Source organism: Erythrolamprus reginae, chromosome 3 (assembly GCF_031021105.1).
Source record: "Erythrolamprus reginae isolate rEryReg1 chromosome 3, rEryReg1.hap1, whole genome shotgun sequence".
NCBI classification, from domain to species: Eukaryota; Metazoa; Chordata; class Lepidosauria; order Squamata; family Dipsadidae; genus Erythrolamprus; species Erythrolamprus reginae.
In genome coordinates, this window is record NC_091952.1 from 207,701,109 (window position 1) to 207,724,100 (window position 22,992).

The 22,992-nt window shown below is 35.6% G+C and overlaps 1 protein-coding gene across 9 annotated transcripts in view; it reads left to right on the top strand.

Annotated features, from left to right (window-relative positions):
* DTNA (dystrobrevin alpha) overlaps positions 1-20,197 on the top strand; it is a 202,305-nt gene extending 182,108 nt beyond the window's left edge. For 4 of the 9 annotated variants that reach the window (XM_070747721.1, XM_070747719.1, XM_070747720.1 and 1 more), the window contains 8 exons: positions 1,099-1,212; positions 2,571-2,667; positions 7,434-7,593; positions 8,820-8,909; positions 10,428-10,596; positions 12,528-12,660; positions 14,215-14,262; positions 16,499-20,197. In XM_070747721.1, the coding sequence (XP_070603822.1) occupies positions 1,099-1,212; positions 2,571-2,667; positions 7,434-7,593; positions 8,820-8,909; positions 10,428-10,596; positions 12,528-12,660; positions 14,215-14,232 (781 nt within the window). In that variant the 3' untranslated portion in view covers positions 14,233-14,262; positions 16,499-20,197. The remainder of the gene's footprint in view (positions 1-1,098; positions 1,213-2,570; positions 2,668-7,433; positions 7,594-8,819; positions 8,910-10,427; positions 10,597-12,527; positions 12,661-14,214; positions 14,263-16,498) is intronic. The other 5 variants (XM_070747716.1, XM_070747717.1, XM_070747722.1 and 2 more) reach the window with 3 other exon arrangements.
* Positions 20,198-22,992: the final 2,795 nt, after the last annotated feature.

The following is a 22,992-nucleotide window of genomic DNA, read 5'->3' on the forward strand; positions in this document are numbered from 1 at the left end:
GGCGAGCGGCCGGCGGGCGAACGGACGAACGAGCGGCGGGCGAACAGACAAGCGGCGAGATGTTTACTGTATTTTATTTATTTAGATAGATGTTTATCTAATACAGTATTAGTTGCACTTATCTAATATTAGTCGCTCCCCGGCTCCACCATCTGCGCATGCGCGGCCATTGAAAAAAGGGCGCGCATGCGCAGATGGTGTTTTTACTTCCGCACCACTATATCGCGAAAAATCGATTATCGCGAGAGGTCTTGGAACGTAACCCTCGCGATACTCAAGGGATCACTGTATATCAAGTTTACTATAGTGGGCACCAATTTAGAAACCATGAGATCTAGTGCCATATTAGACATGAAGCCAGCCATTTTTATCTTAAAATAGTTAACCTTTCAGGCTTGTGAAGTAACTAGAGAGTATTCTCAGTCATTCTAATTAGTAATGGATGAACTGAAAACGCACAATTCGGGTCCGTACCGAATTTTGCAGTGTTCAGTGTGCCGAACACGAACCCAAAATTTTTCAAACTTCGGGCAAAGTTCAGGGTCGTGTTCGGCGTTCGGAGCTTTGACGTCACCGGCAGGTTGCTAAGGACGCCAAGATGATCACTTCCTGGATTCCATGGAATCCAGGAAGTGATCACCTTCGCGTCTTTAGCAACCTGCTGGTGACGTCAAAGCTCCGCCCCCGGAATCTCTTCGCGGGAGGGATTCCCCGTTCGGGTTCGGTTCGGGTTCAGCCGAATTTTGCCTAAAGTTCGTCCAAACTTGCTAAACCCGAACACCGTTGGGTTCGCCCATCACTAGTTCTAATGTGTGTGCTGGTGATTGATAGTCCTAGTTCTGATCAATTTTTGCAGGGTTTGTCTCAGGCAGCAATTTTTTTAATTACATCAGTGGCAATTTTTGAAGAGTTCCCGGATAGAGGGCAAAGGGCTGGTTGTCAAAAGAGCAGCTTTATATGTGCTATAATTTGCTCGCTAAGATTCATAAACATCTCAAATTAGTTGACATTATTTGCAAAGTTCTGTGTTAAACAACTTTTCTTATAGAAAAAAAAAGCATACATCATTGTTTTTTATTTTCTCTCTTCCTATGCCAGAGAAATCTTACAAGAGATTCACAGGCTGCGGCTTGAACATGAGCAGGCATCTCAGACCACCCCAGAAAAGGCAGCACAAAACCCTACACTCCTGGCGGAACTTCGCCTCCTGAGGTAAACACGCGAATGAGATATGGGGAGTAGAGATATGTCACATTTAGCATAACACCTCTTGTCTGTTTTATTTAATTCCATGTAAGACTGTCTATTTTGGGTAAGAAATCATTATCATTTTTAAACTTACAAGCGAGAATATTCATTATTTTAATATTCCAATGAAAGCACACATCCCTTTTAGGGCTATTTTTGTTAATATTATGAATACAAATAAGAGTTATCCTTACTTTATCCACAAGGTTGAATAAAACCAGTTGTTCTGTTCAAAGAGCCAAAAGAAATAACATCCAGTTTAAAATGGACACAAATTCAGTTGCAAGACTATACATTACGATTAAAATGCTAGACTTAGCCTAAGGAGACACAGTTTTTGCTCACTGGATGGATTTGCATCAAATACATTTTGTAGAATTATTTTTGTGGAGATAAAATTCATGAAGACCCCTAAGGCACTCCATGCTGTCAGAGAAATGGTAAAAGTAAAGCATGCTGATATGTTTATGAATAAAGAATTATTGCTGTTGTTCCTAAAAGTTCATGTCTACGTCCACGTAGGAAATCAAGTACAGTGGTACCTCATCTTACGAACGCCTCTTCTAACAAACTTTTCAAGATACGAACCTGGTGTTTAAGATTTTTTTGCCTCTTCTTCCGAACTATTTTCACCTTACGAACCCAAGCAGCTGCTGCTGGGATGAAGGGGTTCCCCCCCCCCTTTTTTTTGAAGAAAGAAAAGGGAGGGGCTGCTTGGAGTAGGAAACATTTTGCAGAGAACAACGTGCTTGCAAAGGCACTGAAACGGTGTCTTTTGAAGAAAGAAAAGGATGGGGCAGCTTGGAGGAAAGATTTTGCAGAGAACAACGTGCTTGCAAAGGAACTGAAAGGGTGTCTTTTTAAGAAAGAAAAGGAGGGAGGGGCAGCTTGGGGGAGGAAAAATTTTGCAGAGAACAACGTGCTTGCAAAGGCACTGAAACGGTGTCTTTTGAAGAAAGAAAAGGGAGGGACGCCCCCATTGCCTTTCTTCCTTCCCACTCACCCTTTAGCCTAGCCTTGCTTCTTCCACCCGCCCCCTTTAGCTGCTCCTCCCTGCCCTCTGTTCGCCTCCCTTCTAAAGTTTGGGATTTTCCTGAAGGATTTGCACGCATTATTTGCTTTTACATTGATTCCTATGGGAAACATTGTTTCATCTTACGAACTTTTCACCTTACTAACCTCCTCCTGCAGCCAATTAAGTTTGTATGATGAGGTACCACTGTACAGTTCTCATGTTCAGATTGTCATATACCTCAGGTGCAAATGCAGACTTTCTGCTCCATGTTTACGCACTGCTTTCATCTTCACTAATTGTTGTTTAGACAGAGGAAAGACGAGTTGGAGCAGAGAATGTCAGCTCTTCAGGAAAGCCGAAGAGAACTCATGGTCCAGTTGGAAGGCCTCATGAAACTACTGAAGGTAAAATGTTCCAGCACTGTATTAAGCAACATAGGTCTATAAAATTGCCATTAAAAAAGGAAGGCAGTACAGTGTTATTATGATACCATCTTATTATGATACCATCATTTTCATTCTACAGAGAGGCAGAGAGGTTTGTGCTCAGATATGTTCCTCACGACAGCAATAATTTGCTTCTGTTCTCTAAATGAAAATCATATAATTGCATTACCTTACTACCCTGGGGCTTGGCAGCTCTATTGTTACTATAAAATAGCCTGAATTGAGTTTATTTGGTGGTCTGTTTCTCTAAATAAAGAATTACCTCTTTGCTTCTTGAAGAAAGTAAGTGCTGTTAAGAATCTAATTTATATGTCTTTTGTCAATCCCTTCAGCACAAGCAATCTGAACAATGATTAATATAAAAATATTAATGCTCCTGAGAAAAAAATAAGCTGGGGAGGTTGTGATGTGTAATTATTTGGAAATCTTGAAATATGACATTTTAGACTTGGCCGAAAGTGGCAAAAGCCCTCCTTGACTTACTAGAAATAAACTGTGAAGTTGAGAAGGGTTTGATTCTAGTACTCTCAAAATAGAATCACAGCAATTGTTCAGTGAAATGACTATTAGGCAGTTTTCCTGCATCTTATATTCATTGTGTTAATGAATGTTAAAATTTGGAGTACATTTTCTTTGGGCACTGAATTTTCAAGGGGAAAAAAATTGAAAACATACATTCTACTAGGGCACAAACACTGAATCCGGAAGACTAGTTCCGAAAGATTTCAGTCTAGCAAGAAAAAATCTGTCCCTTCCCTTGGAGTTTTCTAAGTAAGAATGAAATGATTAAAGAAATGAAAAATTAAAGAGGAGTAATGGAGACTGAAGTTGATGTGGAAAAGTTATTGCCCCAAGGAAGTAGCTTTTTCTCCCCTAAAGTAATATAGCTCAAGACAAAAAAAGCTGTTTAATATCTTTACCAAAAGGGCATGAAGGCATTGATGATATTTATTATTCTTTTATGTTAAATGTTGCCACTTCTTCCCCAAAATTGCGAGATTTGCACATTGTTGCTGGCAATAGCACTTACGTTTTCTGGCCCTGCAGCTCATTTCTCTTTTATCTTCTTTGCTAAAGTTAGAATCATCTAATTCACGATAATCCCATTTTTCTTTAGGAAGAAGAATTGAAGCAGGGAGTAAGTTATTTAGCCTGTCTATGTCACTAACACATAGGGAGTGTTCTTGTGGTCAGAATGTGTACTGTAAACCCACATATATAAAACATGTATATTGCTGTGATCAATTAAACAGCACTATATTGCATGCCTTAAACCATTTAATCTAAGGAATTAAGGTACTATATTCAATTATCTAATTATAAGAGAGATTTCTTGAGATGTTGCTACAAATGTAAGAGATCTGCATGGCTTTCTGCTCTTAAAAGCACTTTGTCATTAAACGGTAATAACTTTATACAAACCATAGTAGCATGTGAGTCTTATTGTGCAGGAACAGTCAGGTTGCTAATAAATATACTTGGTGTGCCTGATTTTATTTCTCCAAATAAATATCTTGTAATAACTCCTAAAAAGCAAGGCAATAAGAGTTTTATAGAATCAGGCAAAGTCCTGTCTGGTCAATTCATATTCTTCTTTTCCAAGAATGCATGCAAGCTAATAATTCAAGAAAAAATTCAAAAATAGATTTTAAAAGGTATTGACACAATTTGCATGCCTTTTGTAAATATATTAATATCAGTGAATAACTAACTCCATGGGCTTACTAAACTGTTGTACAATAATTGGTCAAGAGATACTGTGAGAGGTTTCCCATTTAACAAAGCTGAAAACTCTGATTTTCAGTTCAGTGCAATTGAAGGCATAGTCACTCGGTGACAAAACACAAAATAGTAGTACTGAGTCACTGTTATGTCAATATCTGCTCCTTATTAAATTTTGGCAAAATGTGCTTTGGAGAAAAGAACCCTTGTTAAAGCTTATTATGACAAAAAGGTGTAAAATAATTGCATTGTTGAAGTTTTGGGGGGTGAAAGAATTGGGAACGAATCAGTTTCATAAACATATGAAGTAGCAAGGTCAGTATGATACTGTTTCACTTTCTTGAATGTATTCTGTTTAAGCATGTAGCAATAATTATAGAACATCTGAAATCTACATTAAACACAGGACGATTTAATTGCTACAGTGAGGTGTTTTGCACTCAGTAGTGCTTTTGAACACTTTCAAATTCAAAAAATGTGTTCAAGGAATATGAGAAATTCCCTGAATCTCACTTTCTTAATGATTTTGTATGTTTTAACTAGCTAGTCCAATATCAACCCCATCATTGACATCTTAAGAGGAAGTTATCCTTTAAGGTGTAACTTCTGCTTATTATGGATCATATAATAATAATAATATCAATTCATATAGTTACAGTCATGATGTAGTTGGCAACACCTAGTTTTTATTTTCTTTGGTTTACATTATCTATAATTTTTTTCATAAGAATATCCAAGGAGCTAATCATAATAAACATCCAGCCAACCAGAAGAAGTAGAACTGGAAGAAAAAGCATATACCGTATTTTTCTGTGTATTCTGCTACTTTTTCTTTAAAATAAATGCTGGATGAACCTCTCTCTTATATGCAGCTCTATCATTCCACTCTATTGTAGTTGTTTCCTATATCACATTGCCATTCTAGGTGTCATCTCTATTGCTCCTGTGATGCATTTCCTGTTCTTGTTGTATTACTCACTTCTGCACAGTGATGGCTTATGCCTTTTAGTGTGCCTACCACAAGAAACTACATGAAACTTGGGGGCATCTCATATATGGGGGCATCTTATACATGGGAAAATATGGTAATACCCTAATACCTAGGCGCTGCAGTGATGCAGTGGTTAGACTGCAGTACTGCAGGCTTCCTCTGCTGATTGCCAGCAGTTTGGCAGTTTGAGTCTCACTGGCTCAAGGTTGACTCAGTCTTCCATCCTTCCAAGGTCAGTAAAATGAGGACCCAGATTGTTGGGGGCAATATGCTGACTCTGTAAACCACTTAGAGCAGGAGTAGGCAAAGTTGGCTCTTCTATGACTTGTGGACTTCAACTTCCAGAATTCCTGAGCCACGTTTCGGCCTCCAGGAAGGACGTCTTCGTGACATCAAAGCTCCGCCCATTGAATTCCCTATTGGGATTCCCCACCTCCATTCCAGCCTCCAGATCGGCCGAAAACGCTGCCGCCGATCGCAAAAATGGCGCTCCGCTGGGCAGCGGCGCCCGGCTGTAACCTTCTGAAACAGCCGGGCTCTTCTTGGTGGCCTCCGGAACCCGAACCCAAACTTCCGGGTTCAGGTTCGGGAGAACGTCGAGAAGCCCCCCGGCTGTTTTAAAAGGTGACAGTTGGGCGGCGGCGCCCAGCGAAGCGCTATTTTGCAATCTGTGGTGGGTTCATAAGCCGAAAAAAGTTCGTAAGAAGAGGCAAAAAATTTCTGAACCCCGGGTGTGTATCACAAGGGGTTCGTATCACGAGGTACCACTGTATTGGCCATTGTTCTTCCAATTAACAAATCATTTTTCAGTTATTATGGTTCATTGCAGTCAACTGCATAGACTATCCAGCAAGTCATAATAATAATTGAAAAATGGCATATTATTATTATTATTATTTCCTGTATTCATAAAATGATATTCCCTAAACATTTCAGAATTATTTAAAGTTATTTTGTGTAGGTTACCGATTACAAAATTCTGTATTATGAGTTATCCTAGGTTCCAGCAGAGGGAGCTATATACAAAAAACAAAAAACAGCTAACAGTATTTTGTATTAAGAATGCCATTCTCTAGCTAAACAAACAAACAAACAAACAAATGTATTAAAAATGGGAGGAAGAGATTTTTTCCTTAGGAAATGTAAACATTTGTCTGATTACATTGCCTACATATAATATGAATAAGATACAGCAAGAAAATGCATTAAATGTGTCTGCATGAGAAGGAAACAAGTAATTATTATTTGAATTTGATTAAACTAAATTAAAAAGGAATAGGGTTTATAGTTAGAGGGCAATGGCAATTTCTAGACTGGATTCTGACTTCTGTCCAATATGTACAAGAATATCTCCCATCTATATAGAGTTCAGAGGTCACGAGGCTCCAAAATTTCCATTCCCACAAACATAAGGTATGGGACCATTGATGGTGTAGAAACACTCATTTCCATGGAAAGTAATAAAAACTTTTCTATTACAACTCATCAGTTTTATTGTTTTTCCTCTAATTTCTAACATAACATAAGCCAAAGAATTTAATATCTGTTTCGTCATGACTCAACAGTGATGTCCAATAGTTTTCTCCATTGCTGCTGCCAGGTAACTGAGACGAAAGAAAAACATAATTACTACTTGATTAGTCTTTTTGTTGTTGTTATTTAACTTTCAGGCAACTGGAAAAAGAAAACATCAAAAAGAAATACATTTTTGCCATTTCAGCTGGGACAATTTAAAGTCATAGGTCAATGAGACCTTTAAGACTCTGGGCAAGTTCACCAATTCCCTTTCCCTATGTTTCTGATAATCTCTGTTTTAATATATGTGCTTTTTTGGTTCTAGGAACTAACAGCATATTGATCCATTCATTTTCCATCAGAATGGTAACACTATCCAGCAATGAGCATATTCTGATTATTCTCTACAGCAGAGAAATCATTGGAGATGGTGGAACAGAAGTGTCTTCTTCTCTACTTCACCCTGAACCACTGATGGCTTCTTTTTTTCCCCTAGACCCAAGGGGCAGGCTCTCCTCGCTCATCTCCCAGCCACACGATCAGTCGGCCAATTCCAATGCCTATCAGATCTGCATCCGCCAGCTCAACTCCAGCCCACACGCCACAAGATTCTCTGACTGGGGTGGGAGGAGATGTGCAAGAAGCTTTTGCCCAAGGTAATTAGACTATCCACGGTTGACCTCTCCAGATTCCTAAGAGGTCAGTTAGGGGCGTACATAAGCACACTAGAGTGCCTTCCGTCCCCTGTCCTATAGTCTCTCCTATATCTCCTATTTCTTCTCTACTATATCCTCTATAACCTTCATTGTGTATTATTGTGTATTGGACAAAATAAATAAATAAATAAAAATAAGTAATGGTACAAACTGTCCCCTGTTGAAAAAATTGATGATCCGTAGCTTCTTTCCTCGTTGCAAATCTATGAAACTCTCTGAAAAATAGTTTTTTTCCCTTAAAATACGTAATTAATCAAAAAAATTCAAAAGTTATGTTTGGGACAAGCAGCATCAGAAGACAATTCATGACAGACTAGAGCAGAAATGAAAAAAAACATTAGTTTTTATTGCTGCCTAATAAAATAATTGGAGAGAAAAAATTCTTCCAATCTAATGTCCAGCTTTCTAAATTATCTGCAATGGACACACAGCATCTTTTATTGGCAAATGTACATAGAGATGCATTTTATTCTCAGACAATAGCAATTGTACTTATTTATAATGTGCTATTATAAGCTGTGCTTTGTAATTATTGTTCCTCATGCCAACTGCTCGACAGTCCGGAGGCTTCAACATTGGCTTCCAAGGTCCTATTACAATATGGCTCCAAGTAGTTTAGAGGCCAAGCTGTTGGGTATCATTTTCATGCTGTCTATCCCAAACTTATAATTTTATCATATATTCCTACAATAAATGCAAAACATCTTAGAACTGAAAACAACAGTTGGCTGGTCATTGAGCTTGCTCTAGCATAATTCATTTGATAAATAATTTCTCTTTAATTCTTCATGAAGAAGGCACAGAATTCAGACAGAATTCTACCAAATCTAACTTTCTCCCATCTGATGCTGTCCGTATATGACAGTACTTATATCTTAGGTAGGAGCTCTACACTGCCTACCTAAAAAAAGTATACCAGTTCCAAACTAATTAATCTTATTAAAACCAATATATTCTACAGAGGTCATGAAGAAATTAATACATGTGTAGTGCAGGTAGTGAGAGATTATGCTACTATAAAAACTATTGAAACAGATTTTTAAAATTCATAAATTTTAAACTGTTTTCTTAATTGAGTTTTGTATCATTTATTATTTTACCATGTTAAATGAACACTATGTACACAAAAAGCTCAAAACTTTGAACTTTGTTTTTCTATTGATTAGGTACAAGAAGAAATTTAAGAAATGACTTGTTGGTAGCTGCTGATTCAATCACCAATACCATGTCTTCTCTCGTGAAAGAGTTAAACTCAGGTCTGATGATTTAAAACATAAGAGTGGGATTTTTAGGGCTATTAAGTAAGAGCTTGTTTGCCTTATTAATATATTTATAAAGAGTACAGACTTGGTAGCTCTTGTAACGCCAGGTGCTAGTGAAATATTTTTAAAATTAAATGTCACTGAAATAATTGAATTAACTCAAATGAATTCAAATGCAGCAATGTGTCTTCTTGCTAAACTGAGGGTTAATGCTGTTTAGTTTCTTTATACAACAACACTATCCAAGGATTCATGCATCAGTATTGTAATAAGGGACAATCCAGCTATGTAACTGTTAATACCGCACTTAATAGATCAGTGTTTCCCAACCTTGGCAACTTGGGGGTATCTGGACTTCAACTCCCAGAATTCCCCAGCCAGCATTCGCTGGCTGGGGAATTCTGGGAGTTGAAGTCCCAATATCTTCAAGTTACCAAGGTTGGGAAACACTGTAATAGATTATCCAGTTATTAGTATATTCCAGAGGTGAAATCTACTTATCTTACCTACCAGCTCGGAAGCGGGTGCTTTGTGCGCTCACCACCATTATGCATGCTTTGTGATGCTCAGAGGGTTTAATAACAAGAAAACGGCAATGTCCAGGTGGGTGGGCAGAGCCTTGCGCTGCCGCCACTAGCAGTTCTTCAAACAAACCACCAGCTACTGGTACATCCGAACTTGTACCATTTTACTGCTGGTATATTCCTGATTAATTTAGGAATACCGGGTACACTGCGTCACCCCACTTGGCATCAAAGCTTTATATAGCAAGTTGTAATAAATGGCAGGTTGGAACTGTACAAAAGTGAAAGTTGCTCTGCCCAGGAAGAGGGAGATTGTGATTCCGCTGTATAGAGCGCTGGTGAGACCACATTGGGAATACTGTGTTCATTTCTGGAGGCCTCACCTACTAAAAGATATGGACAAAATAGAACGGGTCCAAAGACGAGCTACAAAAATAGTGGAAGGTCTTAAGCATAAAACTTATCAGGAAAGACTTCATGAACTCAATCTTTATAGTCTGAAAGGGGGGACATGATCGAAACATTTAAATATGTGAAAGGGTTAAATAAGGTTCAGGAAGGAAGTGTTTTTAATAGGAAAGTGAACCCAAGAACAAGGGGGCACAATCTGAGGTTAGTTGGGGGAAAGATCAGAAGCAACGTGAGAAAATATCATTTGACTGAAAGAGTAGTAGATGATTGGAACAAACTTCCAGCAGACGTGGTTGGTAAATCCAAAGTCACTGAATTTAAACATGCCTGGGATAAACACATATCCATCCTATGATAAAATACAGGAAATAGTATAAGGGCAGACTAGATGGACCATGAGGTCTTTTTCTGCCGTCAATCTTCTATGTTTCTATGTTTTTTTAGTGTAGACGGTATGGTGTTTCTTTAGCAATATAAGATGGCAATGGAAAGTATGCTAAAAATAAAACAGGAGAGAAGCATGCTAGAAATAGGAGAGAAAGATATAATTATCATACCAACCTATTTCTTCATACAGAAGTTGGAAGTGAGACAGAAAGTAATGTGGATTCAGAGTTTGGCCGGACTCATTTTGATGATCTTGTTCCATCACCAACTTCTGAAAAGGCTTTTCTGGCACAAATCCATGCCCGGAAACCAGGATATCTTCACAATGTAGCTGCTACTGGAAGCATTCGCAGTGACCTGTGGGTACTCCATCCTGTTTTGCCTTCTTTTTGATTTCTACCTTTCTCTTGTCTTCAATAAGGCACTCAAAGTTTGAGAAATTAAGTTTCTATTTAATATTGGAATGATTTTTAAACTAAAGATTAAGCTAAGGATAGCAATGAAAGGTGACTTTTAAACAACAGTATAAAACTCATGTAAAATTTTGCTGAAAAAAACAATTTGCAATTATTTTTATATTTGAACTCAGGATGAAAATTATTGATAATTAATATATACCAGGGGTTGGCCAGCTTAAACACTCTAAGAGCCACAAAGGTCCTAACTTGAAGCCCACTGTTCAATTCTGAAGCTGACCGGAAGTCCGGTTCCCTCATCATAGTCTCCTTCTAGCATGGCATCCTTTTTCCTCTCCTGACTGGAAGTCTGGTCTCCCCCCCACCATAGAGTCGCCTCCTAGCATGGCATTCTTTTTCCACTACCTATTGGAAGTCGGTTCTCCCACCATAGAGTCTCTTCCTAGTGTGGTATCCTTGTTCCTTTACCTGCCCTAACTGAAAGCCCTATCAATTGTGGAGCTGACCAGCATCAGGAAACTGCAGCAGAGGAATTAAAGAGCCACATGCGGCTCCAGAGCCACACAAGGGTCTTTTAGGAAGATCATTTGAATCAATTAAAATTTAGGAACTAAGTGTATGCTATATCTCTGTACAAAGCTACATAGTGATGATCCTATAATTACACCCATCACTCAGACAACGTATTACAAGATGGAGAAATCTTGAAAAGATCTTGATCCAAAGTGGAACACTATAGCAAAAGACCAAGTGAAATTCAAGTTTCTGTTGAACTCATTGCTTCAGATATCAACATGATACTACGGATGAGTTTGTTCTCCATGTTTATTCAAATAAAATATTAAGAGGTGCGTTTACAGGATGTAAAAGGGTATAATTCTCAGTTATGAGTACCAAACATTCTGGTATTCACCACAGCATACCAAACTGGTAGTCCATTAGATAATTCATACTTTTGTGAAATACAGAGTTCTGCGTATTACTATTATTATTTAATTGACTTATAAGGATGCCCATCTTATCTAAGCCATTCTGAGAGACTCTTATAAGAAGTAAAAACAATAGAAAGTTAAGAAATAATATACAAATGTATGAAAGCTCCCATAATCTGTATAAAATCACAATCAGCATCAGAATTCACTCTATGGGAACTCACAATAGCCAGCATAAGAGCTCCCCACCACATTCCTGAATCTTCATAGTGCCCTGACTTTTCTACCACTTTCATTCTATATTGATTTTCAAAAAAAGCCTTCCTAGGTAATCTATAATACAAAAGTTAAATTATGAAAAAAGGTACTGAATTTTTCTAAACTCATATTCTACAATATAAATGATTTGCTTTGTTTGCCCACCATCACTTCTACAAACTAAGACTAACTTAAGATGGAACTTACTGCTTTCACATAAAAGTACAGTGTTCCCTCAATTTTCGTGGGTTCAAACTTCGCAAAAAGTCTATACCACGGTTTTTCAAAAATATTAATTAAAAAATACTTGGCGGTTTTTCCCCCTATACCACGGTTTTTCCCACCCGATGATGTCATATGTCATCACCAAACTTTAGTCCGCCTTTAATAAATATTTTTTTAATAAACTTTAATAAATAAACACGGTGAGCAATAATCTAAATGGTTGCTAAGGGAATGGGAAATTGCAATTTAGGGGTTTAAAGTGTTAAGGGATTCCGACTTGTGATACTGTCCAGAGCCAAAAATAGTGTATTTACTTCCGCATCTCTACTTCGCGGAAATTTGACTTTCGCGGGCTGTCTCGGAACGCATCCACCGCAAAAATCGAGGGAACACTGTACCTGAGTACGAAGTAGGTCAGGCAGTAATTGCACAACCCTATTTATTAATAATTGTGTTTAGGGTTACAGAGGATGGAGATTCTTACGTTAGAGCTGATGATGAGAACTATGAAAATGATTCTGTCCGCCAACTAGAGAATGAACTCAAGATGGAGGAGTATTTGAAGCAGAAACTGCAAGACGAAGCTTATCAGGTAAAAATAAAATAAGAACTCAACAAAATTATGCAGCTGAAAGAAATTTCACTGTCTTAGATTTTATTTCTTTTAAAATAATATAGTGATAAGGGTGTAGATTCCAAATAATAGTGAGATGCACTCATGTTTCTGTGAATAATCAGGAAGTACTTTTTGTACTGAAATTATAGGCTGACATTAACCTTCACAAGCTGTTAGTTGGTGCATCACAAATGCTAGTAACATACTCTGTCAACAGTGTGCTGTTCTATTTTCACAAAATAACTTTGAGAGAAGGTGGGTGTTCACACATGCATTCTTGGCGTTTTTATACTGTGAAAGGAAGTGGTAATTTGCATGTGTGAATGAGCCATCAAGACCTAATCTCCAAAGGTAGAACTTTCATCATTCAAAATCATCTCAAATACAGGGTCTTTTCTTCAGCAAAATAAATAATTTTAAATTAAAACTTAATTATATACCATGCAAATAAGCAAAGGAGGTTAATCCAATTCTATGGGCCACTAAAGAGACCTGCCACTAGTATACAGTACACTAATAATAGTAGGAATCTTATGCTCTTCCATTGTGGGCAAAGACATTATAAAAAAAACTGTGATCTAGTAAACAAAGAAGAAAAAACTAGAAACTTAGTTCCCTAGAAACTACATCAGATACTAGTAATAACAACTCCTGACAGTGGTAAAACTGTGTAGAAGATACGAGTCAATGATAGTATAATTGCTCTGATGCAATTATACAGACTATTTCACAAACATATGAAGTGTTTAATCATAGCTACCAGGTCTTTAGCTGCTACTAGCTATCATATTCACCAAGATCTTCTCAAGACCTTGGGATGTTATAAAGCATAGTATAGGTGTGGATCCAAGCAGCAAAATATTTTTTTTCTAGTAATTTTCTAGTATTTTAAAATTTTCTAGTAATTTAAAAAGGTAACAATCTCTGCCTTCCATAAATTTGGCATAATAGATATCAGTCTAAAGTCTAAATCTCTCTGGCATAGTTTGTTGAAATGTCAATTCTAAGTAATTCAACAGATAATCTGCCTACATTATGCTTATTTATTGGGACTATGATTTATATGTACAAGAAATATTAACAAGATTAAAGCACTGAACCAATATAAGAATGAGCAAATTAACTCTATCTTAGGAAGTACTTTTAAATACTGTTGAATTTTTTTAATTTTAGGACCATTTGTACATATCCTTTAAAAGAGTATATTGTAAAAGTTACAAATACAAATGAGAAATGATTGCTCATAACGGTCTAAAGTATTTAGGAGTAAGAGTTACAAGACAATCTTCTCTTTTTTTTGTCGTGCCTTGTAGCAAATGCCATTTTCATTCCAAAGAACAAATTGAATCTTCATCCTTTCTAGCATTTTCTGCAGCAACAACCTTCTCACAGTTTCTTCTTGCATGCTAACCTCTTCATTTGGTGTGTACTATTCTTGCATGCCAATGACACCCTTCACTCATCTTGAGTCTATAGAATGGTGCACTGATCTGGCTGCTCACATTTCTGTTTACACTTTCTTTTTTACAGGTCAGCTTACAAGGATGAATAACCATCCTTGTATCACTCTCCTCTCAAGTAAGTTTGAAGTTGGTTTAAAACTGATATCAATCACTTTCAGTAATTATGCTAATTGGAGTATGGGGGGCAGAGGCAAAGAAGTTGGCCACATTTTTCTCTTCATCAATACATTATAATATACTGCGATTCTAACTGTAATTGTCAAATGAGAATATGTTCCTATTATGTAGCAGTGGAAAAGCTATTGAGAGGATTGTAAGCAATGTGGTTTGTTTTTATGGGCCTGTTAATGTGAAACAAACAATGTATGCTACTGGATGGAATGAATATCACCTTTGGAAAGAATGATAACGTAACTGTCCAAACTAGAATTTAGCGATTTAGCTTTCTGGATGCAAATGAGTTGCATGTGGGTTATCACGTATCATAATTGGTGTCTACACTTTTCAAAACAATGTTTTGTAACACAGCATAAGAATGTTTTGAACCAATATTATTATGATTGGTTACAGAATCAGCTGGATGTTTAGACTGGATTTGGCATCTTTTTTCCACCCATCAAGCACTTTCCAAAGACCTGGGATAGGCAGATGTTATTTGACAGTGCTAAATGCAGGGTGTAAGCTGTTCCAAGCAAATAGCCTTTTGCAATCGATGAATCATGATTTTGTCAGTGTCAATGGAATTCAAATATTTCTAATTTGTTTTAAACAACTCATGTTTTAAAAATTATGAAGTGCAATCTAAGAAGTTAGCCATTCAAAGAATTACAGATGAAAATGCTTTTGAGTTTGTTAAAAAAACAATGAGTAATTTTTAATATTAACATTTTATTTTACATTAGTACAGAAAGCTGAATTCTAGTATTTTAGTCCTTTTTAAATGTTGTGAAAGAGCCTTCAATGCAAGTGCAAGATTATTTTAAAAATACATAATCTCACATAATTGAACTATAAATACTTTTCAGATTCTCCTAAATTAATATAGTTTTTAAAGGCCAGAATTCTTCATGGTTACTTTCTCCTAGGACCTACAGTACTTATCATATGGAGTGAGCTTCAATTTTGTCTCTGTCTCAAATTATATCACCAAGTCATACAAGACACCTATTTTATTCCCATCCCTTGTTTAGAAGCTATTAAGATTTTTACATTTATATTAATAATGCTTGGAGTTTTTTCATATAAAAATATCCCCAAACTTATATTTTCTAGGTATATTACCGAATTAATGTTATCCCAAATTTCTCAATCAGCATGTATTAGAAGTGGTTCTGTAATCTAATACTGTAATATTGAGGAAGGCTAGTTTCCAAGATTTAAATTCTAAACTGTTAATTACGTTTTCTAGATGGATAATATGTATTTTGACCTGCTATTACTTTTCCATCTTCCCATGGCTTTCAACTTTATCAATCACAATATTTATGGAGCAACTTTCTCTCTGTGCCTAAGTTTAATTCATAACATGATGCATCTTTTCTCAAATGATGTCTTTTGTAAACAAAGAAAATCTAGCTACCATAATCTATATGTACTGTTAATATTCTGTTGTTCTATTAGCATTCATTGTTTCTGGAAATATTTTAAAGAATCAGGAAATTTTGCCAAAAATGTACATGTGCTCTATATATTGTACATCTGTGCAATAGAATACGGTATTATTGTAGAGCTGAAAGATTTTTGTTCAATTGCTAATAGATATGATGGATACACAACTTGGATGATATAGAGCTATTTTGGGATAAGGTTAAAGGCACAAGATGAGAAAATAGAAGATCATTCTAATCCTGCTTTAAATACCAAATCCGCTGAGTAATTTTGGATAAATTACTCTCTCTCAGTGCTAAAAAGAAGATAATGACAAACCACTTCTGAAAAATTCTGCTAAGAAAAATGCACAGATCAGGAGTCAAAATTCACTCATAGCACATACACATTTTAATGATAATATTATTCAGGTATTATATGAATTGGAATAGTCATCACACAAATCTTTTCAGTAACTCTACTTTCCTACCAATATTGCTTAACTCTACATTCAGAATAGAAAGTCTACACCTATCCTGTGAGCTAGCATATGCAGAGCTTAAAATGTAAGAATAAAGAGCAGAGTTAAAAAAGTAACTAAGGCAAGTCATATCAGGTATCTACAGGAAGCTAGCCTAATTCGAGTAACAGTAAGGGGCGGGATGATCAGGAATGTTCACATGGTGAGTATTTCACATTTGCCTAAATAGGGCTAGTATGTTTCTATGAAATGTGATAAATAGTATTAAAATGTTTCTTGACAGGAAAGCTGCAGTCAAATGGATAATGAAAGTGATGTGAGAACTGAGGAGAGGAAAGAGAAGGAGGAAGAGGAAGAAGAAGAAGAAGAGGACAACACTCCAATTAATGACAAAGATAGCTTAGCTGCCAGCTTCAAGGAAGAAGTGAACGATCAAGTGCAGCCTCTCTAACCAACTAGATCTCCAGACTGTAGCACAATTATTTCGTTTGCCAAGTTCTAGTTTGTAGGTGTTTTATTTTTGAAGATTAAAAAACCATTATTTTTATTTAAAGCTAAATTATATCAGCTACATCATATGTAACATGGCTTATTATTGATGAACACTGGCTTTACTAACAAAATACAAACCCTTTGCACATACTTTTAAACCTGTTCAGTTTACAACGACAGTACTGTTTATATTAGGAGTTTGATTTCTGAATAATTTGAGGTTTTAGAACACTTTCCTACACACTGTACATTGTTTTTCCATGGAGGGAATTTTAAAAGTATAATGATGCATTTATCGTTGAATAATTATACTCATGTGTGTACATATTTATAGCCCCAAAATGAACTATAGTTGCAATACTGAACCCAACCACACTTGCTGAATTCTCACAGATATTACTAGGAATTGCTCACATGTTAATATTACAATATTGCATCTTTGGATAGCAATTTGTTTTTAATATTTCTGCAAAATAAATAAATGAAAATTTAAAAACAAACTTGTACAAAATGCACTAAAAAGTATCTCTATGATTTAGGGCTACTATATAAGTTAACGAATGTTTTCTTTCAAAATATAATCTAACAAATCAGCCATAGAAGTTAGTGTAAATATTTTCTTTCCAAATAGAAATCATATACAAAAGACAACATTCAAATTATATAGAATCTAGTTTTTAAAATCAGTACAGATCTTCTTAAAACTGTGAACTATGTTTTGAAATACTCGTTACTAAAGCTGTTTATAAACCACAGGTGCCATAAAATCCCTAAACTAATTGTATAATCTGCATTGTATTATTTTGTTGCAGTTTTAGAACTTTCTTTCACATTATCTCCATCTTTCATATCTTGTTGGTTGAGGCCTTCAGCTTTAAATGTATAGGCTTTAAAAGATTGCTTGCAATTACTTTCTTTTCTTATTTTTGAATGTGCATTGCCTTAGTCAACCACCAGTTGTTTTGTGTACATTCTTGGAAATGGGCGAGGGTTTCTGCAGGGTATTGTCAAAAATCAAGATGGCTGCCATGCCCGTCTTGCAATATACATAAATAGGCCAAGCTTTTATCACTTTATCATGGCTGCCATCTTGCCTTGTTTAAATCTCACCCTCTGGACACTCCTAGAATGAGTAGAGAGACTTTCTTCAGGGGCTGAATGGGGTAATCTGCTAAATATAAAAAGCAAATGGAGGGGAAGTGTGTCCTTTCTAAAAAAAAGAAAAGAATATATTAGGTAATTACAGCAATCTCTCTTTTGAGTAAATCTTAATATGCTGTTTAAAAAATAATAGAAAGCTGTTCCCCTGAGGATTATATTTGGATAAGATACTTTGCAATCTTATTTTCCCTATATAGTAAATTAGTTATAAGCAAATTTTAGCCCCAAGTAAAACAGTAAAAGATTTAGAAATTGTTAAGTGTAAGGGCAATGTTTTATCAATGATACAACAACTCTAACATTAATCATGAATTTAGAAAAGCTCAAATATATAAATCCAAAGTTATTGTTAAAAGAATAACAACTCCTTAATCTTTCTTATATATTGTATTGTCTGAATTAAGAGCTGAATCTTTCGATTCTACAAGGGACATGCTTCAGATCAAAGATGTATGAATTAAATAACTCTAGATACTTTCTTACTGATGCACAAAATAATTCCTGACATTGTCCTTCTTGTGTCTCTCTCAACATGGTCTCTATGTAGTCAAATCACATAATTTAGAGGACTGCAGAAAATAAATTTGAAAAATGTTTACATAGAGACACCCCAGAAACCCCACCTTGGAAATAATTACTCTTTACTCCTGTAGTATCTACCATCTTCGCATAGTGGATACATAACTTTTGACATCTTACCTCTCCTATGCCCTTGTCTCAGGAACTGGTTTCTCTCTACTAGTGCTTAGCACACATCGGTTAGTACTAGACAGTATATTGGCAATTCTTGCTGACAGCTCAGGACTCCAGCCAAGTATTTCCTAAAGAGAAGCAAATTTTTTAAAAGATCTAAACCCAGCTAGATACCTACAGTTGGAATAGTGATTATGTTTCTCTGATATAGTTTTTAATTTACACACCCATATTGCATGTAAAGCTCATGCACGAGTCTAAACTTTGGGAAATCTGTGCAACTCTTACTGTTATCACAACATATGCACCATTCTCTCAGTCTGGCTTCAGCACAGATTCCCCAAAGCAGAGCTCTAAGTGGCTTCTTATACTCTGGAAGTCCAAGTTAAAGCACTTTTTCATTTGCCTCCAAAACCAAAACATAAATTTGCTACATCAATCAGTGTTAGGCTGACAGTGGCTCAGTATGGACAATACTTTTCCCTGATTTCTAGCTAGCATCTAGGAAGCAAAAGTGTCGTCATCTAACACAGCAACTCAACCTCCTGGGCCATTAGCCAATGTGTAACATTTGAATAAAGATATACTGTACTTGCATAAAACTCCACTAGCAAAGGCCTTAATCTGATTACCCGTTTCTGTATTTTGTCTGAGATGTCATAAACTCTAATGGAATAGGATATTATGTGGATGTCCTTTTTCAGATGTACATCAACTTGCATGCCCGAGGAATCCAGGCCCAAAGCTAGTGTTACAAATACTGTATATGTTTCCATGCACAATGAAACAAGCATGTAGAGGAAGTTGAGTGAGGGCTTTGTCCCAAATGTGCCAATGCTTTAGCCCATACAGTCTTTGCTTGCTAAACATGTTTGGATGGCGAACTTCAAAGTTGCTGGAATGGTTGAAATAGCCATCTATCATTTTTCATGGCTAATTACTATAGCCCAAAACTCCTTGTGGATTGATTGTTAATGGAAAGATCATTAAGAGGCAGGAATTAGAATGTGAAGATAGCAGGATTCCTGAATGTTGAAAGAAAAGAGAGGATAGAATCTCTGTAAGTAGTAATGTTAACTTTAAAACTGCATTAAAAGGTGTGTGGCCTTTGTTGTGATAATATGTATTTTCTTATATGCATGAGACAAAATGTTGCATCATTATTTAGCACAAATGTCTGCCTTTTACTTTTGCCACTTTCCTTCATTTTTATGAGTTCCTTGGAATTGCTGTAGATATATCTTGTAAATATCACAACTGCGGGTTGCAGCAGTTAGGTTGGTTCAATTCAGTGCCAGAGCCTTGAATGACAAGACAGGAATTTATTTGTGAACCAAAAAGTATGAAGAATTATATCTTGAAGCTACTAACTGTCTGATGTTTTTAACTACTGTTATTTCACACCAGTCTGAACGGACACACTGCAAATTTTACATTATCCATTGGTATTGTAAACAGAACTATTATTGTATGGGGGTTTTTTGTATTGCTGTTAAGTATTGTTTTGTGTGTGTGTGTGTGTGTGTGTGTGTTAAGCCTATTGGGGACATATTTTGAAGTGATTAAACTATTTAATTGTGTGTCTATATTTTGGAATGGAATTATTTCTTCATTAAAAAATAATTTTTAAAAGTAATTCATGAAGTCTCCTTTCTTGTTGTTTACACTAATAAAACAACTCCTTGATAGACTCCAAGATACATTTTCCCCTATTCCAGAAAAATTCATTCTTAAATTCATTAAGAAAAAAGGGATATGAAAGTACAGATGATGTTTTAATAATAGTATTCAAGACTGCTAACATAAGAATGTTTCGATTATACAGTTTTGACAGATGTAATGATCTCCCAAACTGAAAAAGCCTGTTAGAATTGAAACATTTACAGCTAAATTAATAAACAGAGAAATCTATAATTTGAATATTATGTTGAAAAAAAGATATATTAAAAGATCAGCATGAGTGGATGATGATGGTGAGGAGGAGGCTCTTGTTTTTCTTACAAATACAGAGGAGTAAATGATTACAAATTCCACTGGCAATCTGTTAGCATAAAATTTCCAGCTTTTTTCCTTCCAACATTTTTATCATCAGTGTTCAAATTCACAAGTGAATTTATGCAACAAGGTTTTGCTCCTAATTCTTCAGGATCTAATTTGCCAAAGACAAGTAATGCTACTAAGATTCTTTTCAGAAGTGTGGAATTAATTTCTTCCCAGATTATATTAAATTACAATTTTAGCACCTAGCCACCATAGCCAGAGGGGAGAGATGCAGCAATTCTATTTCAGCCATATTTAGCAAATTGGTTATGTAATCTCTTTCTTTAAATTTTAAATTGAATTTTATTGAAAGATGTTACTGGCTTTGGAAAGAGGAAACTATTTATTTTTAATTTGTCATTTAAAACCTGCACACATTCAATCATGCAGGATAGAGGTAATGACATCTGATAGAATAAGCTCCTATTTATTTATTTGTTTGATTGATTGATTGATTGATTGATTGATTTAGTTTTGTCAAAGCATATGCTGTCATGCATGTCATATTCTTAAAAGAAAAGTCAATCCTTTTATTGCAATCAGATTGCTGTATTAAATGGACAGTGAATCTCATCTGATAATAATCCTTTAGATTAGATTAACAGAGCTAGAAGGGACCTTGTAACAAGTCATAGTATCCTAATATGTTTGGAATTTTTATCAAGATACTGTACTGTAGTGAAAAAAAGTGACCTGCCCCAATAGGTGATTTGCAAAATAGGTCAGTTTAGATAATATTCTTTATATTCTCCAAATAATGGTTTTTAATGGCTTGTTGGATAATTGAGATGTCAGATCTTGTATTTGTCTATTTCCAAACACCATGTCAAGTAGATTTTTTACTCTGCAACTTTTGTTTCACCATCATCTGGATAAGAGATAGCAGAGGTTAGTTACTTTTGTGTTGTCACTCTTTTCAACTCATGACTTCAGGCTTGGGCAACAATTGATCAATTCCTGTCACAACTAATGGATTAATAATAATAACAACATTATTATTATTATTATTATTATTATTATTATTATTATTATTATTATTATTAATTAGATTTGTATGCTGCCCCTCTCCGAAGATTCGGGGTGGCTTGGTTGATGAGAAAAAAGCACTCTTGAGTTTTCAGAAAAACATTAGGTTGAAAAAAAATTAATCTTGCTGCATACCGAAAAATGTTTAACAGCTTCCTGATTGTGACAATTGCAGGTATGTTCCATAGTACACTCTTAATTTATTCATTGCTATCAAGTTGGGGGGGGAAATCTTGCTCATGGCCTAAGTTTAAATTTAAGCCTTTGAGATGCATAAGCAGAAGATTTTATAGTCTTACGTTACAGTAAGCATGGAACTCAAAGAGCTATTCATATAATTGAAACAATTGCAGACAATTAAGTAAATTCAGCCAAATTGTAGAATAAATATATTTTTGACTGAAATCTAGATGAATGTCTGAGGTTTAATAAAAAGATAATTATTAAGAGAACTACAGCAAGCTTAAAGTACTCAATGTGTTTCTTGTTTTTGGTCTTTGCTTTTACTACCTCTTTTTCTATACTTTGCTATTCAACAGCCTGGTATTGGGGCTTAAGTGTTTTCTTCAATATAAAGGATGTTGACAGTTTTCCCTTGATATGTATCTTTTATTTACAGTTCTGTGAAGGTAGGAGTATTTTTTTTTTCTGTACTCATTCCTTCCAAAGACCAACAAATCATCCTGTAAAACTTGACAAGCAGCATAATTAATGCTCAAGGGACTTTGCTGCTAGGAAATTCCCTCTATAGTTCTTTTAAAAAGGGATGTTTATGTCATATAAAGAAATACAGGTAGAGAGAAAAACAAAATTTATAGAAAGGTACTGAGGACTTTAAATTTGGTTTTTGAAAATGATATATGAATATTACACAGGAATTTACTCTAGTTACCCAAAAATTTGCAGCAATATGTATAGCACACAGTATTCAATGAATAACTTCACTAAGAAGCACACAAGGTATATCCATTCTTGTCTTTTGTGAGAAATTATAAGAGTAAATACAATCGGAATGATTAAAGATAGAAATAGTATTATTCCTTACATTTACTGGACAAGAGTCCTGTAGTTCTTTAGGTTTCATTTCACTTATGCTGTAACCCTTTGTAGATTAGCACCTACTTTTTCTGATATATGTGTAGAAAACAGGTTTGTATATGCATATCATGATAAAGTGAAAAAAAATCTTGCTTACAAAGATATAAAATCAAAATCACCCACCTTCCTTTTACATATGGAAGATGGCACAGTTGGCTGATGAACTTTATTTCAACACTGGAAAGTCAGTATTAGTGGGGAAGTGGTACTCAGTACCGTATGTATGATCCAGAGGATACAGTGCCTTCCGTCCTTTTTACAAGGCCC